The sequence below is a fragment of the Crotalus tigris genome, unplaced genomic scaffold (genome assembly GCF_016545835.1).
Source record: "Crotalus tigris isolate CLP2741 ecotype Arizona unplaced genomic scaffold, ASM1654583v1 scf7180000018606.670481, whole genome shotgun sequence".
In the NCBI taxonomy this organism is placed as follows: domain Eukaryota; kingdom Metazoa; phylum Chordata; class Lepidosauria; order Squamata; family Viperidae; genus Crotalus; species Crotalus tigris.
The window spans coordinates 531,379-550,588 of NW_024097102.1; the positions used below are offsets into that span (position 1 = coordinate 531,379).

Sequence of the window (19,210 nt, forward strand, 5' to 3'; positions counted from 1 at the left end):
TTGCAGCTGTTTTCTTGTTACTCTGTTCTCTCCATTATTTTCCAGCCTCCCTGGCTACTTCTGCTTCCTGATCTGAAAAAACTGCATGGGTGGCATGATAAATCCCACAGAAATCCTTTGGGCTTCAACTGAAATGAGCGATGTCAGAAAGGCAGCAGACCCCGAAGAGAGTGTTGCACAACCATAGAAAGGGACTATCACACATCTTGGACCTCTTGTAAATAAGGTATGTCTCCCCCCTCCCCCTGTGAAATTTTACATTGGTTTCTCTTATATTTTGCATGTCTGAATTGCTGAAGTTATATAGTTGTTGGGAGTTATAAAAAAATACTCTGGTTTATCTTCAGATCACATAAATGTTTTGAATTTGAACAAAGTTAGCAGTGAACTGTGGAGGCTTGAAGTAAACCATTGTTTAGCTAAGAGTTTGACTTCTTCAAGGTAGTTCTCTACTTACATTCAGAGTCATAACCATAGAGATAAAAGTCCTTGCACTTATGTCCAAAGTCACACAATCAAAGTTCTGATGCTCAGCAAATGACATGCATTTAGGATGATTGTAGCATCCTGGGGTTGTGTGATCATCATTTGTGACCTTCCCAGCCGGTTTCTGACAAGCACAGTCAGTGAGGGAAAGGATTGGCTTAATGACTGCATGATTCACTTAACAGTTTTAATAATAAAGATTTAAAATCAGGCATGATTCATTTAACAACTGCCTTCTTAGTCTCTAGTTTCAGTGATGGTTGTAACTCAAGGACTATCTGTGAACTGTAAACCTGTGGTTATCTTCTCATATACTGCAATTTAATATGGCTGTAGATATAACATTTTCCTTCCCGCCCCCAAGGTTTGGTTAGGTTTATCCCTTTTGGTTTTAATAACATATACATATAAATTATACAATATATAATGTAATCCTATAATTATATGATTGTTTTTATATATGCATTGTTTTATTACATTTTTGGATTATTGCACACCAACCACAGTCACCTTTGGTAAGATGGGTGACCATATAAATCTAATAAACAAACAAGTTGGATTTTGAGATACTATAAGCTGGAGAAGGTAGCAGGTCAGACAGTGTAAACAACCTGTGACTCCAGATTTGATTGCCATTCTAGACTAGTCTAGACTAGTCCTTGCTCTAAATATGTGTCATGAAGCTAAGTGGCTTTCTGCCTTTTCTTGAAAACAGAGGCATTTTTCTTTCTAGGCAGAACAAAGAGGCATATTCACTACAAATATTGGGGTTTACTCCGAGGTGAATTTTTATAGTCACCTTTTTTATTATTACTAACAAATAACAAATAGCACTTAATTTAATTTTCTGTAAAAAAAAGAATACACAAACTTATAAAAGAAAAATAGGAAAAGCAGTAAAACAAAAAATAAAAGCACACAAGATATGTATATGCAGACAAGTATGTATCAATAAATTGATGCTATGATTCATTACAGTTAACCATATTTGGAACACAAGAACTAATAGTCCCAAAAGATTTTAAAGGCTACAAATTATTCCTAAATGTGCTGTCCTGAATTTGCATGGAGTAGGTTTTGTTTCGTGGACATTGAGTGATCTAGATGCCCTTTGTTTTGTATCTTGAATAAGGAATAGAGGATTTCAGGCTGAATCTGGTGTTTCTTGGCAGATGTTGGACATGAATCTTTGATGGGGAAAATTAAAGTTTTCTTGCACTTCCAATTAAGTGGGAGTGTGTTATATAAGAACACAATAGTAGACCATGTTCTTGCTTCAAACGCTTCTTATTTTGGCTTATTTTGACAAGCTACGAAGTTTGGTACTTTTCAAACAATGATCAGACATGCAGTATAAGTACTTAGTTATTATTTAATCATTTTCTAAATGAAAAAAATATGTGAAGGAGAATTATATTTAATGAAGATATGTATGTATGTGAAGATGACAGTGTTTTCATCTTTCTGACTAATATGTGCCCTTTTCTTGTACCTGCAAAAATCTAGAGTGCAACCCAAATTTAGCAATTTTAAGCTCCTGATTACAGTGGGAACATGTAACTTTGGCTAGATTATGATTCCTTTTTGTGTAGGCATAATATTCTCTCTTCCAAAATACTTACCAGTTAAAACCATCTAAACTTCTTTTATTGTAGCATTTTCTCAAGATGTATTTCAAGCATGTACTACATTTTTTTATTGCAGTATTTTCTCATGATGAATTTTCACTCACTGGTATAATATTATGAAGCCTGAGTAGGAATGGATCCTCAGTTTTCCAACTGTTTTTTTCATAGTTCCCTGTGTACTTCTTTTTACAGGTATAAAATATTTTCTATCAACTCACTTGTATAGCCATCATAACAGACAATACTTCCAAAGCCTACTTGTATGATTTATTTTCCCACAATCTAAAGCTCTATCCATATTCTAGAAGACTTTACACACACACACACACACACACACACACCATCTTGCTTCCCTAACCCTGTCCTCCTACCCAAATTTCCTTAATGGTACCTCCTGCTCTACACATTTACTGCCCCCCCTTCTTTTCTCATGGGTAAAACTTGCTGTTTATTTTGATTTGTCACAAATACTAGGTGTTGTTTGAAAAGTGTTAAACTTAGCAGGCCCATACAGATAATGGGAGATGGGTCACCGGCTGTGATAAAGAGTAAGATATGGTGGGAGTTAACCTGAAATGCTTACCAAGCTCTCTGATTCTCCTCATCTGCAGCCTGTCGGTTAAGGACACTGTAAATATATGATCTGGTTTGGTATTAAGATGGTGCTTTAAAAATAAACTCATATTCAGAGGCCAAACATTTTTTGAAATGTTTTGTACTGAAGCCCAAACCAGACTACTGATGAAAGTGGCCTGTCTATAAATGTCATTCTTATAGAATATTGACATCCATCAACCACAACCATGTATAAAATAATGGCAGAGCCAGAAAGTGGCCAAGGAGACTGAATCTTCTATTTCTTTGGATGCAGTATCGCTGCCCTACCTAAAGATAGGTTCCTGAGCCTTTTCCAAGCCAGCAAGATATTTAAACCATTATTCCTTTTGTTTAATTGTGTCCAATTCTCAGAGGAGTCCTAACTTTGGCAAGATTTAATGGTCTTCTGACAGCTATTCTTGAGGAGAAACTGAGAATATCCAGTTTCAATAAAGAAGAAGTTATTGAAGTTATTGAAACAAGGCACATGTTGTTACATTGCCCTTAATACAAAGATGCCCAATTGTAGCTAATAATTTCCCCTCTAGTCAGATTTCCAAGCCACACAGATTCATTTTGGTGGCAGTAATTGGTGTCCAAACAATGTGATTTTATTTCTCTAAATAAAGTTTGGTTTCACTCTTTGTAAAATGCATTGATTGATCATAAGCTTCCAAGCTCCAAAGATTTCTTTGGGAAGAAAATTGGTTTGGTAGCTCAGCAGTCGCTGTGGGAATTATAGGGCAGAATTCTGCATTAAAACTACATGTGGAAAGCTCTATGTATAAGCCTTAGTTTACTTACATCTCTTTCTTTCTTTCTTTCTTTCTTTCTTTCTTTCTTTCTTTCTTTCTTTCTTTCTTTCTTTCTTTCTTTCTTTCTTTCTTGTTCAGCCTTTATTATTTTTTATAAATAACTCAAGGTGGTAAACATACCTGGTAGTCCTTCCTGCTATCTTTCCCACAAAAACCCTGTGAGGTGTGATGGACTGAGAGAGAGGGAAAGAGACTGGCCCAAAGTAATCCAGCTCATTTTAATGCCTAGGGAAGGATTAGAATTCACAGACTCCTAGTTTCTAGCCTGATGCCTTAATGATTAGACCAAACTGTCTCTCTGTCATCTATCATCTTCATTATATATGATGTTCCAGCTTTCAACTTGCAAGGAACCTGCAAGTAGAAAGCTAGGTCGTACTCCTGTAAGATACTACTTTATCATATGCTCCTGCTAAAAAAATTGAAATGGTTTGGGTAGAGTTTTTTCTTTTAAGTACATGTCTTTGCAAAGAAGTTATTTACCCCTTTGCCTCTTCTATTCCTTTTATTGTAGACAAGACATGTGATGCATATTTAAGAGCATCCCTAATTCAAATTCCAGCTCAGTTCAGACAAGCTAATATATCTCAGCTCCAGACCTCTTGCTCAGTTGTTAATGCCAAGTTGACGTAAAATAAATCCACTCTGATCAGCTGAGCCAACTGCCATTCATTGCTCAGGGTAAGCCCCTAAATTTCTTTCATGCCCTTTAAATGCAAACAAAGTGTGGCTTAAAAATGTTCCTACTATGTTTATGAGATAATGAGTCCAAAGTCTGAATTTCTACTAAGTCTTTGTGTGCCCAGTCCATGACCTCATATAATCTGTGTAGTCCTTACAACCTTAATAAAGATGGGATGGTCTGTTTTAATTTCTAGCTTAATGAGGTAAACTTTTAGCAATTCTCAGGATTAGAGAAATTTGTAACCAGTAGTCCTTATTTTGCCCATATGTTCTTGGGAGACAGACTATAGACTCAAGAAAAATTTTCTTCTGAATAAAAGTATTAAGGATTACCTTATTAAATAACACAGGCAAAATGCTTAAAAGATCCACTAGATGCATGCTGAGCTAAATCATCTACCTTTATTGCAAAGCACTGTGAGCAACCTCAAGGTTTTTACAGGTTAGGCTAGACCCAAGTCAAGGACGAACAGAATAATACAATCTGCTTTTCACAGTGTCCCCTATCCAGCTATTATAATAGTTTCAACACAGACATTTTTGCTCTTCTAAGGCAAATTTGTTCTTTTTCACTTGCATAAAAATATATGTCAAGTTTCTATTTTGCACAGATAAACATTCGATGTCATCCAACCTTGTTAACCAATCAGTGCATTGCCAAATAGCAATTTGTTTGAGAAAGAGTAATTAGAAATTTGAGCCAATCTGCTGAAGGATCAAAATTCTATGAACAAAACATTTGGTGGCCTTCTGGTTTATAACTCTCCTAGCAGAGCAATTGTATAAATTAGTGTACCGCAAGCAAGATATAAATCAGTCCTCTTTATGAAACTTGCCTGCCTGCTGATTTAAAGGAAAATGGAAAATCATTCTTGTTAAATATACAAAGGGAATCTGATCAAGTACCATGGGCCTGTGCACTTCAATTTAAATTTCAGGCTCAGGTTAGTGCAGAAAAAAATCAGACAGAAATTCCATGTTTTGTGGGCACTATCATAGTGATTATTTGTTTATCTTGTGTTACATGAATTCATTTATGAAATATGGCACAAAATATTTGTTAAGATGATAAATAGGACATCTGTAGCAAGATAAGTTGTATATTACAAATGGCTAATGAGGATTGTGTGGCATGAGAGATGGGGCCACAAAGTAGTGCTTTATATCCCACAGGAAGAATTAAAAACACTTCTTGGCAGGAGAATGGGAAGCAAAGAAGAGGGCGGAGACAAGAAAGGAGCAATTATCTAAGTGTGTTCTTTCAGTTTAATCCTTGCAGTCTTTGGAACTTAAAACCTTCTGATCCTGTGTTCCATATTCACACCATCATGGAATATAATGCCATGACAATATCCATCATCTAATTTTTCAAACTTTTATTCTGCCAAAGAGGCTTCTGTTCTCCTCAAAAGAATGTCATAAGATACATGTCAAGTACACCATTTGATGTGTATTTGAACTCATTTTATTGAGGCACGTTACAAAGAGTGTGCTACCACTTGTGATGGCATTTTCTGTTACCTGTCTTCCCATCATCCTGAAGATTCCCTGACTGCTTCAACCTACCATTATTGTTTTTTTTTTTGGAGAGAAGGGGATAGAAATAATTCTTTTCTTAGCATATAACTGAACCAAAGAAGCCATGGATTACCGATGAGTATAATGACTATAGAATAAAAGACAGGACATTTATAAATGCTTCATGACCACCTAATAATGAAATCCAAAAAGCCACTACTATACTCACCCAGATACAATGGAAATCTCTTGTCCTGTGAAATAAAATACAACAAACAAACAAACAAACAAACAAACAAACAACTCTTCAATTTCAATGAGGAAAATAGGCAAGGATTTTTTTCTCCATAGTATTAAGTCAAACATTCAGAACTGATTTTTAAATGTGCTGTTTACACTTTTGTTATATTCTAACCATTAGCAAGTACTTTCAAAACCCCTTGTCTTCTTCAGCCATGGTTTCCTTTCCTTCTTTAAAGGAAACTTGAGCTGGACATTCCTTCAAATAGTTTCTCTAAGGAAAACCAAACATTTCTTGGCCTGACCATCATAGATTACTGGGGTTGTTTTTAGGAAAATGTCATTGGCTGATTTGCTTTGCACCAAATGTTGAATGAACAGTAGTAAGTATAACACACCAAGCACAATTATGAGGGACACCAATGTCTGTATATTAAGAACAAAAGCTATAATGGAACTCAATACAGTTAAAGCATTTATCGACAATCTCTGTTCTGTTAACTTGTACTTTATTCTGGTTGCCTGGAAAACAAACAAACAAATAATAAAATCCATTCTTGAGGGAGAATAAAGGCCAAATACAAAAATTCAATATGATCAATGTGATCGCAACAATTACATATGGCATAAGCTATAAGGTGTCACATGGCTCTTCCTTGTTTTAACTGCAAAAGATGAGCTTACATTACACAGAAAGGCAAGTGGAGCAAAGCAGAAAGGCCACTTCACTCTTACAAGGAAATCTGCATTGCTTCATGAAACAGCTCCTAAGGAAAACTCTCAAATTGTAACCAAAGGGAAGCATCCCCTTTCAAATAACTACACAGCTTTCTAAAAGCTTTTGAGTAAGACACATCTTTAAATTGTGCCATATGCCACTTGGGATTACTAAGATACATATCTGAATTTACTCCAGCCTCTTGACTTCAGTTAAAATATTCTCTGCCAGACATAAGGACCTTTCTGAGAGCTATTAAGTTATAGCACATTAACATTAACATCATTTTGGGTTATTAGCAGCTGAGCAATTCACCATTTAAAATTTGCCTGGATGACAAACATGTCATTGAAGGTCTTGGGATCAACAGCATTGTGCCTTTTTAACGACAGGTTACATCATTTTGAAATGGACGAGTTTGCACTTTTCCGCTCATTTGGCACATTTTCTCAACGGCCTTTACAAAACGTGTGACAAGGAATGACATAATGATGTGCTGGGGCTATTTTGATTAAATCAAGCTTATTTTGATAACTTTCAATGCAGATAAATGTTAGTTTTATTTAAGGCACATATGCACTTAGTGATGCAACAAAATAATTTACAGTGGATGGGGAAACTCTAAGCCTACAGAATCTCTTCCCCCCCCCTCACCAGAATCCAAACTGAGTGTAAAATATGAGGACTAAGCAGAACTTTAAAATGATGTCTTGCTGTCAGCTGTGTCAGCAATGCCAGACAGGATGTATGGCTGGATGAACTAATTCTGTTTTACTGTAAAGTTTCATTAATATAATCTTGCAAATCTAAAAATACTTTTGTTCCCCATTAATTTTACAGCCCAGGAAACTAGGGAGGCCATTTCTGAGACATTTGCCATGCCCATGTTACTACTATGTGCTTAGCTGCTTCTTACCTGGCTATTCTCCTGGCTGTGACTCTTCCTTTGTGTCCAATGGTGGTTATTGCACACAGTTACAGATGCTCTATCAGATATCTAAGTGACATGGGCTCTGTGGGAGTGACCTGCAAAGTTAAGTTGTGCCTCTATTTTACCCAGCAGAACAGAATGGTCACTTGTTTAGGTAGATGACTTCCGGAGGTCACTGAACTCCTACTGTTCGAGGTTTATGGGACTTGTCTCAGTTCATGATTGAGTTGAAGAGCTACATTCCTATGTGCCACTTCAAAGTGGAGCTGTGTCCATCAGAAGGCAAATAGTCTGAGATTGCTACATCTCAATGTGTTTCTATAGTGGGTATCAAAAAGTCAAGAGGATGACCATAATTATCCTCTTGACTTTTTAAAGCTCTCCCCTGCATGTAGCCTTGAAATATGGCTTGGCAGATGATGAAGAGACATCCTTTTATTATTCATAGGAGCCATGGTGGCATAGTGGTTAGAATGCAGTATTGCAGGCTAATTCAGCTCACTGCCAGGAGTTCGATCCTCACCAGCTTAAGGTTGACTCATCCTTCCATCCTTCCAAGGTCTGTAAAATGAGGATCCAAATTGTTGGGGGCAATATACTGACTCTGTAAACCACTTAGTGAGGGCTGTAAAGCACTGTGAAGCAATATGTAAATCTGAGTGATATTGCAATTCATGATAAAGAAACTTCTGATTACATGTTCTAACAGGGATATGGTGTTTGTATCCAAATGCAGATATTCAGCATACAAAAACAAAGTAAGCCTTGCTTTCCCTCAAAACCTTTATCCAGTTTAATTGTTGAAAAGTTTGGCATTGTTTTGAGGGCTACCAATAAAACTTGACTTACTTCCTACCCACCCCTGCTTTAAACCTATCAGTTCATTCACAATAATTGGCAAAATAATAAATTTTAGGATATTTTTGATTTTTTTTTTTTTGCAAGTTGTAATACTTTGTGTGGATAGTTTAGGAAACAGTGTGAAGTGAGATATCTTTGTAGAGATAATGAAAACAACTGTTTATAGAACTGAGTCTCTCTCCCCCCCCCCACATAATAATGCCACTGATATAAACGTTATCTTCCTGTGGTATTTCAGAAAGTTTTTAAAAAAGTATTGGAAGAGGAAATTAAAGTAAAACAGGTGAAGTGAAGCAACACAGCCACTTTTATTTTCTCTTAAAATGAGAGGGCTTTGTGTTTTGTGAATCAACTTTACACACACATACAGGCACATACAGAAATAGTGAAGCATTTTATGTGTATGTGTCTCTTTTTGTCTACAAATGTATTGCTTTTGTGAGAACCTAGAAGTAATTGTTTCCATCTCATCTTGAGGCTGAAATATTACCAACACTAATCATAAATATATTATAAAAACAGTCCATTCAGGAATATCAGTATTTGTAACTATATTGAAGAATTAATACTTAAAGGCATACAAATTGTTTTGTCACAGGAATTTCTCATCTATGAAAATTACACATAGAAGAACTGTAGCTGAATGATATGGTTCAAACCTTAGTTGTGGATGATTCCAAGTTTGCCTCTGTCAATAATCAGATGGAAAATGATGTGTGAGAAAGGAGAGATTTCAAGGAATGACTGATGATCAAATTAGGTAATGCTACTCTTAATTCAGATCACAGGACAAACCCTTTACTTTCAGCAAATAGGAGAATTGATATTTTCTGTAGAAACACAGGCAGCTTCAGCCTGGTATGCAGCCAAACTACTTTTGTAATTCAGTATAAATGTCAACCATATCCTCACAATGCTAACATACTTACAGTCAAAGGTCCTATGTAGGTTCATTCATAAGGAGTCAATGATACAAAAGGAGAACTGACTGTGTTAATTAACATGGGTAGGATCAAGTTTGGATAAATATCCATTTCCTCACAGGAACCAGAATTCAGTCCTAATCTGTTCAGATTGAAACTTTATGCAAAGCATCTTTACTATATCTTGAAGTGTCTTTTTGGGGTGGCCCCTTGTAGCAATTCAGGTCAGTACCTTGACTTGAAAAGTCAAATTGCTTTGCTTTTAAGCCTAATTGAAACTACTTAATTCAGACATCTATTTTGATCCAATACAAAGGGGCCACTATTGTCAGATGCAAGTAATCAGAAGCATTTATTAAATTCAAAACACAGAAGAGTTTATTATTGCTACCTCTATACAAGAATCTAGCCAACTAGCAGTCAAAGCTAAATTGGTGCTAAATAAAGGCCAGTATAATTCACAGGGAGCTGGACTTAAGTCTGTTGTGGCAAAGCAATGCTTCCAAACTGATGACATGTTTAGTTCCAACTTCCAGCCTAACTTGGTCTTCTCCTACAATTATACACAAAACCCATAGACAGGAGTTTTGTTAGCCTCTGGATTGAGAGCTTCATGTATTTCTGAAGACTGCTGATTCACTTTGAATGGGATCTTCAGCTGAAGCTTTGTCAAATGGAATTACTTCTTTGGAGCTATGCACAGTCGTGTCTGCAGATAAGGTTCCTATTCAGGATACAAATAGGGTCAAGTCCTTTAAATTCATATAATTGGCAGAGCACAATTCATTTTCTCCCCAAAATAATTCTGAACTATGATCTCATACATCTTGGCCAGCAGATGCAAGAATCCTATCCCCAAATATTCATTTAATATTTGTGGTCTCATATCATCAGTTGAAAGCTGCTTTAATGAGGAAGAAATTACGTGAATGGTCTGGATTCAAGAGATAAGGAAATGTCTTAAGAAGAATTTATTAAAAGCAGTTACAGACTAAATAATTATTGATCTAGTTAGAAACAGTAATAATATTTGTTCTAGTTCTTTCTCAAATTGAGGGAATGGAAGCCTGGCTTACATAAATAATAATCAGACCCAATATGGAGCTATCTTCCTGAACATCTCCAATCAGTATACTTGCTGGAGCATGCTCTTTGTCTCTTGAATCAGAAGTCCACAATCTGAAATATTTGCAATGCCTCCATCATTTTCCTTTGGCAATCCTAATTGTGCTGATTGATTGAACTCAGAATTGCCATGCAATGGAAGGAATTCTGACTATCTTCTATTCTAAAAATGGCAAAATGAATTAATATGTGAAGAAAAAGAGGGTTTGAGTTGTGCTTTTGATATTGCTTGTTGTGACTTGACTGCATTTGGAAAAGGTTGGTTGGTTGGATCTTACCTATTTAATCAACAAAGAAAAGGAGAATTACCCTTCCCTTTAGGGACTATAATCCCGAGTACTTTTTCTGTGGGAATCCATCCTTAATGAAAGCCAATATAGTGTGGTGGTTAGGAAAGAACACTAGGCCTGGAAAGGTCCATATATTTGTCCATCTTAAATCATGGAAGTTCTCTGGATAACTTTGGACCAGACACTCTTTCTTTGCCTCTGTCTTATATCACAATGTTGTGGGTGGGAAAAGGAGAAGGGAGCAATATGTGCCCCAACAAGCTGTTGAATAAAAGGCAGGATGTAAACATCACAAATGAGTCCCCCTTGGTATTGTCTTCTGATGATAAATTGTTTTTATTAATATCCTACCTATGTAGGATGACCAGTTTCCCTAATGTTCTTTCAACTCCAAGCCAGCTAGATTTGCAAAGAAAAACAATATTGAAAATTGGTTTTGAAAAAAAACACGAGCGGATTTTTCTGCTCAGTACTAAATCATACATACTGTTTGGCAAAATTCATCTGCAGTATTTTTTCAACCATTTTTTTTTATCCTTTTGGTGCTTTAGAAACTATTCTATTTCAAGAAAAAGAAGAGAATTTCATAGGAATTTTCATGGATGGACTATTATCTTCTTTCCCTTATATTGTTTGGAGAACTTGAATTGGGCTGGTCTATGTGTTTGGATCAGTGTCCTGTCTTTCTCTCCACAATCATCTCCCCAGTATCCTGCCACTTCCTAGCTTCTGTATTATATTTTAAGGAAACATCTTCTTATATTGAGTTTTTCCTATAGGTGTATTCTTGTCGTTAAAAGGGAATCCTTATCTTCAAAATGACTGGAGAATTTCACATTCCTTCAAAGAAGTTTGGAGAAGTGTACATTAAATTTCTCTGACCACACATTTGACAGACAATTTTGAAAAGCCATATGTATGCAAACTCTATGGTGGATAGTTAACTATGGAAACAAGAAGGCAGCCCGGCAGTCTTGTATGTTGTAATCTTTCTTCTGATCTGTAATGAGGAGTTGGAGACTGAAGGTTTACTACTATAATTCTTGAATGACATTCAGACCATAAGATGCTGCATGCTCATTCAGAATAAGAGGGCCTAATTGTCTGCTCTCAAAGTGACGAGAGACTGCATAAAGGTAGTTTTGTATTCCCACCATTACTGTTAATATGAACCATGTCACATCTCTCTTGTTTGAAGTAGGTTTTTAGAAGCATAATCCATAGAGGGATTACCTTGGAAACACACTCTGAATTTCCAGAGATGATTGGACAGGTCACTAGGCATTCAAGAAAAGGGGGCAGGAGAGACAAAGTGAGGCTGGATGGCCCTCTTACATAGTCTTCCAATGTATGGGGATGAGTCTTGTCAAATAGCATTTTTTTTAAAAAAAGTAGGGTTTTATACAGCATAATACTTAGGGCTCCAAATAAAGCCTTGCAGCCCTAATCCTCTTGTTCAAGAGAAGAACAGGGAAGAAACTTGGATGACGCTTACATGCATAATTAATTTATTATGTTTGAATACAAAATAAATGGTGCATAGTTATGTAAAATAGATTTTTCCTCTATCTCTGCCATTGAGCAGGTAATTTCTACAATAGAAATTTTGAGACACAAAGGGTGAAAACATACATAAGGTTTTCTCCAGTGGAGAATTTTGTTTACCACACACAGTTCATAAATTAAGAATCTGAATCCAGGTGTATCTACGGGAAGGCTGGAAAAAATCAAGAAGGCAGTCAGGGCCATGGAATCCAAACTCCACAACTTTGGGAATATGTGTGATGTTGATGCACATAGAAAAAAAAGGGCTGTGGGGAGACTTCAATCAGAGGGTTGAATCTTTCTTCTTGATTTTGATATCCCTGTAAATGTTGCAGCCGAAACCTGTGAAACTGTACTATGTGCAGATATAATAAATACATGCAAATCACCCCAAGTGTTATTTGCATCCTTAATTTGATTCAGATTACTGAATTGATTCAATCTGAATAGTTGATTTGAAACATGAAATCAAATCAATTGGATTTAAATCATCCATTTGGAAAAAAGTGCTGTTTGTACATTGTCAAATGAATATTAAATTAGACCTAGGGTAATTTAACATTTCAGATAGATGCATCCTTTTAAAAGATTAGAATTAGGAGATTTGATTTAAAGGAATGATTTGTGAAATTACCTGCAAATAGTCACTTCAAATTAACTCTTGGCACAGGCATGCTATAATACATCACAAACTCCCTCTGTCCTTTTTCTATTTCTTCATAATTTTAATAGCAAAGTCCAAGGTTAGTCTGAAGTCTGGAAATTAGTCTACCCAAAGATGCCTGCTATGGTGGAATGGGACAACTCACCATGGCCAACTCGCCATGGCCAACTCGCCATGGGAGAATTCAACAATTCAATTTAATTATTTAAAATAATTTTAAAAATATTTTAATTTTTGTCATTCATATTTTACTTTGTCCTTTCTTTAATGATTTATTCCATCATTTCTTTAATATTAGTGTAACTCTTTCCTGTGGCAAGTTGTCTCACGATAAGTTGGTCATGGCATGTTGTCCCATGGTGAGTTAGCCATGATGAGTTGGCCACAGCAAGTAGTAATAGAACCTCCTATGGTGGCAGCCAGGTTCTTGATTTAACTCAATTCTGTTTTAACATTTTGCTTTATAAACAAACAAACAAACAAAAGCACATCTCAAGCAGAAGCCTAACATATTTATTTACATAGAGGTTATTCTTTGAACATTTTTTTTAAAAAAAACCAAGTGGATTGTTATAACTCAATCTGTTTTTCCTAAGAGTGCCTGGAAAGAATCTAAAGAAGTGATGTGTCAACTCTACAATGAACCTGGCTGAAGCTATCTTGCATGTTCTAGGTTGCCACAAGAAAGGGAGGGAGTGCGGAGTATTTTTGCTAATCTAAACAATAAACCAAGGTCATTCTATCAGTTAGCTTAGCGGGTTGAGCATTTTGTTAGAAAGCCCAGCAAATTATTCTATTGGGGAACGTAGCTGATTGCATAACACTAGGGTGGGATGTTTGACTTTGTAAGAGTGTAACTCTTTGGTGGGATTTCAGACTTGGTTTCACTTTTGACCGTGCTGATATTTTGTAACCAATAAACATGTTCTTTGAGGAAATCTCTGATTTTGTTGGCCTTATCATTGGAATCTTGACATGGTGGTGAGCAGTATTCTCACTTTCTTGCCTTTGGGCTAATGGTTGCTTATTCTGGCCCACTATCGGCACCATTTTGTGAATCTGTGGAATTCCTTTAAAATTACAAATCCATCCCCTGACTGTAAACAGAGTCTACTGGCAAAGACAATAGTAAATAATATTCCATTGAGAGTGAAAGTGTCAAATGACTTCAGTGAAATCTGACCTGTCTTGATGTCCCATACTCTGTAGACAAGGAATGAAGCAAAAGTAATCTTTCTGTGGAGTGAAGGAATAATAGCAACCAGAAGCTTACATAGCAACCATTCTTGTTTATTAACAATTAAGTGCAAATAATAAGATGACGCTAGAATACAAAGGCATCTGCATCTGTAATGTTTTTGTTATTTTGTCTGTCATTTGCTGAATTTAGCAGGAAGGGTTTATGGATGCCAACAGCCCAAGAACCATATATGCAGCAAACTCCCACTTTTCATGTTATTTATAAAACTCATGTGATCATACATGCTGTTGGTAACTTTTTCATCCTGGGCATCTTCAGAATGAACATACTGGCTGTAGCTGAAATTTGTACAGCTGGATGGAGCTCAGGTTGAGGAAAGGATGTTACATTGCAGTGGACTGATTTTGTAATATATTCACCACACAAAAATGTATGCGTGCAAGCACACACACACTTCAGCTTTGCCTACATAAACATGCAGATATTGAAGATCCTGCTCCTATCAGTTTTCACATGTAATTTTCACACAATCAAGTATGTTTCTGACAATTTAATTTTCAGAAATGAGTTTGGGTAGACCAAGCTTCCTGCTTTCTGCTATAGCCTGCCAAGGTCTTTTGGAAAACTGACATCTTTTTTTTTAAATTTAGTTTATATAATTTCTTTCCAGAGAACCAAAGAATCTCAACTTTTGCTTTGCAAAACTTCCTTGTTTTTTGAAGTCTAACAAATTACAATTAAAAAAAAACCCTGTAATTCGTGAGAAGCAACCTAATCTTGGTGCATTTATGTCAAAATTAATTGTGGATTTCACTCAGGAAATATCAATTATTTTCTACAATTCTTGTTTTGTTAAATCCAAGCAAGAGGAGGTTTGGATATACTAAAGAGTACAGTATGCAATCTAATTATCAATGTACATAATCTTCAACATTCCATGATCATAAGGAGATTGATACATTGAAATTTGCTTCTGGATGTGGCTATGATCAATTAAGGTTTCACCTAACACTTTTTAGTAAGACAGAGAAGGCAAGGAGCTCTCAATGTACCTAAGCCATATGCAGTATTCCATGATTCAGTTCTCCAAAGCCCAGTTTTTCCAATCTTGCTTATAATATCCCATGCAAGTTAGGATTTTTAATCTGGAGGCTGCCTTCCAAATCAACATATGTTGCCTACAACTCAACTGCTCAGAAGCACAGGCAGTATACTAACTTACACTCAGTCTGTGTTGAATGTTCATAGAGGATTAAACCACTTAGGAACAAACTTTACAAACTGGGGCCACCTTTTTTTAAAAGGGGGGCATATAGATCTTCCATTAATTGGGGGGCATTTCAATATATGAAAGTTTTAAGATGCTTTAACACTTCTGCTTCCCACCAATTTTCAACTATCTGCAGGCAACATTCCATGCTATGATTTGAAAGGAAACTGATAACTGCAAAATCAACAATATTGCCATCATGATAATCACCATCTTATGACAATAATTGGATAATTCCTAAATTCTTGGCTGGGACTCGAATTTCCAAAGAAGCCAATCAGAGATGTGATTCATTTGGTTTGTTCTTGTCCTGTATTATTCCTTGAAGAATAAAAACTGATCATAATCATGTAATCAAATAAAAGTTAAAGAAACAGCAGCAGCAATTTGGGGACATGATAATATGAGTTGTTTAACCCTGGTTCAACATCAAAATTTGTGTTCTCCCCCATCTGCTGTGGCATCTCTGTGGTGTTACAGGAGAAGTTCTGAATGAGAATAAGCATGCAATCAAATGCAAAATAAGAGAAAAACAGAGTTGGAATGCATGCGTTCTTTGTATGTTTTATCATCTAGCCCCCTAAATCATCTTTGTTGCTCTTCTCTGCACTCGACTCTCAACATCTTTTTTAAATTGTGGCTGCCAAAACTGGATGCAATATTCCAAGTGTTGTCTTACCAAAGCTTTATAAAATGGCATTAATACTTCATGTGATCTTAATTCTATCCCTCTATTATTGCAGCCTAGGACTGCAATAGCTTTTTTGGCAAGTTAAAGGGTATTTTTTTTAGCAATTACAGTTATTCTTGGGACAAAAATCCTAAACAAGCAAAGTTCCTGCACAGTCAAGATTCCCAATTCTAGGGAGGGATGGAAATGAACCCCATAGAAATTCCTCTTCATCTTTTCTTAGTCCTGAAGAGGGCACTCCAAAGTATGAACAAAAGGTCTATATGATGGTTCAGTCAAAGTTCCCTCCTTTTTATGTGCTTCCTAGAGTTTACAGAAGGTGTACAATAGAGGTGGGCGATGTCAGTATGAATATTTGTATCTTGCCTTCACTTTTCTACTTTGTGACCAAAATAGGCAGAGCCTTTTTCGTCAATACCATTGTTCTGACCCAAATTATGCTGGCAAGGCAGAGGTTAAAGAGGGTCTGTTTATTGTTCATTTATCACAGTGACAAATGAGCCACCAATGGCACCAGTGAAGATCCACCCCAACCTTCAGTTTTCCCTCAGTCTGGATTCACAAACTAAATCCTAACTGACTAATGAGGCAAGAGAGAAGTAACAATACCACAAGTCCAGAGTTTCAACAATCAAAGTACAGTCCAAGACTACAAAATCTGAGAGCCAAGTACAAAGTCCACAAGAGTCCAAGATTCAGAAGTCGAAAACACAGTCCAACATTCAAGAAAGAGGATCCAGGAAAGCCGGGAAGGTGCACATCAAACAAGCTGTTATTCCCAACAAACACACTTTCCCCCAGCGTCTAGTTAAATCACCCTTCCCTAGCTATTCCTTGGGAGAAAGGAGTCAGGCTGCTTTCTCACAAGCAGTCTTGCTGACTTCCTCTGTGTCTCTCTCCACTCTGCTCTCCTCACTGGTGGATCGAGTGTGTGTGTGGGGGGGTAGCTGTTCCCTGTCAGAGGTGGTCTGGAGCTTATCATCTCTGCTGGGTCTCTGCAGTTGATCTGCTCCTGCAGGCGGCTCTCTATCCAATTGGCCCATCCCCTCCCCGCCAGATGGCCTGGGACTGCCTCATCCTCAGACCTTGGACTTTCCACTCAGAGAGGACCGTGTCCTCCCTGTTGAACAGGAGTCCTGGTTTCAACTCCTCCTCCTCTGAACCGGGATGTGACAAAGCCATGACAACCATGCATTTTCTGCAGATATGGATAATATTTTATTTCCAGAACGATGAATGAGTATCTAAATGTCAAAGAAACTGGCAGTAGGCACGCCCTTCATTTTGGATATATTTTTCAGCCATGCTGTGCTTTCAAATATGTGCCATGATGATACACTGGTTAGAATGCAGTACTGCAGGCAGTTCAATTCTCACCGGCTCAAAGTTGATTTCAGCCTTCCATCCTTCCAAGGTTGGTAAAATGAGGGCCCAGATTGTTGAGGGCAATATGCTGACTCTGTAAATTCCTTAGAGAGGGCTGTAAAGCACTGAGGAGTGGTACATAAGTCTACATGCTATTACTATTGCTAAAGGTTTGTAGCTTGAATGCATGAAGGATTCATGTACAGTACTGTTCTGAATTATCTTCCAGAATTTTTTTAATGTTTTATTATTGCTTTTAAGTTCAATTAAAATTATAGCTTTTAAGTGCAATTGAAACTTTCAAAGCAGAGAAGAGGAGAGGAAGAAAAGGGAAGTAGGCAAGAAAGAGAAGAAAGGGAGAAAGAAGGTAGAGAAGAAGGAGTGTGGATACAGTGAAAGGGGAAATGGGCGAGTAACACCAAAAGTCATGTGTATGTATTTATTCCATTTTATTAAAAGTATCTTATATATAAGAATGTAAAAAGAATGTATGTTAACATCTGATAAATATCACAATATATGTATGGGGGAGAGTTTGGAAAAATAAAAAAATATTTAAAAAAAACTTTCAAAGTATTTTACAGGCAGTTATATCATTAATAAATTGACTGCAATGTCTAGCTGCTGATGCTTCCAAAATTGCTATCAAATTGCCCCTGAAAGACATGAGAAAACTGTGGAATAGATTTTCATCTAAATTTTCTCCAAGCTAATTCAATCAAGAAACAATGACACAAACAAAGGAACAATCTTGCCTTAATTTCGACTTGTTCAACTTGTTCCCTGATATGCTTCTATTCTGTGCTGATAATGCTAAGTAGTATGTCTCTTGGGCACTTTAAGAGAATTCAGATGAATAAGAAGGACACTAAGAATTATTATAAGGGCACTGAAAACTAAAATCTACAAGGAGAGAAGGAACTGAATATATCTAGCCTTGAAAAAAGCTGAATGATGGGGGATGTAACTATTTTTCAAGTTCCTTAACAGATACCATAGAAAAGAATGTCAATAGTTTATTTTTAATATTGCAGACTGTAAGATATGGAATAATAGTCTTAAATTATAGTAAAGCAGATTGTGGTTGAATATTTAGAAATGCATTCTAAGAATAAGAACAGTTTGATAGTACTCAGGAGCCTTGGGAGATGTTGGATGATGTTTGATTGCTAGAAAGGTTCAAAAGAAGCTGGACTACCACCTGTCAGAGATGGTCTTCCAACTTGTTATTTTTATTGAACCATTTCTGCACATCTCAACCTTTGCCTTGTTTCCTAGTTACCTAATTCCAGCTGATCATATTTTTAAAGATGCATGCATCCTGGTTTTCCTTATAAAATTAAAAGCGTTCTAAAAGCCTACATATGAACATGAAAAACTGAACTGGATGGAGCCATTTCTTCAGTTTCTGTTTGTCTTTACATTCATGCACTGTAGAGTGAAACTTACGTATATCTCACATCCCTGCTCATGCTCAAGACATATTTACCTTTCCATGGTGTCTATTTTGAGTTGCTTTTTGGTCTGTGGTGTTGAGGAAGAAGGTTAATCTATTCTATTTCTTCTCTGGCTTGCCTTTGTAGTAATCATGGTTTCTCCTTAACAATTTATGGAATAACATAATCTCTCACAGTGCTAACTAATGTAGCAGTAGCCAT

The 19,210-nt window shown here is 36.5% G+C and overlaps 1 protein-coding gene across 12 annotated transcripts in view; it reads left to right on the forward strand.

Annotated features, from left to right (window-relative positions):
• The window catches only part of ISL1 (ISL LIM homeobox 1), a 91,227-nt gene that overhangs the window by 47,513 nt on the left and 24,504 nt on the right, over nucleotides 1-19,210 (forward strand). For 2 of the 12 annotated variants that reach the window (XR_005558122.1, XR_005558123.1), the window contains exons 8-9: nucleotides 46-226; nucleotides 11,596-17,957. Coding sequence is in view for 2 of the 12 variants with exons in the window: in XM_039355128.1 (XP_039211062.1) it covers nucleotides 46-132 (87 nt within the window). In the remaining 10 variants the exon portion in view is untranslated. Of the gene's footprint in view, nucleotides 1-45; nucleotides 3,956-4,040; nucleotides 4,208-9,076; nucleotides 17,958-19,210 lie in introns of those variants that run through there. The other 10 variants (XR_005558130.1, XR_005558131.1, XM_039355125.1 and 7 more) reach the window with 8 other exon arrangements.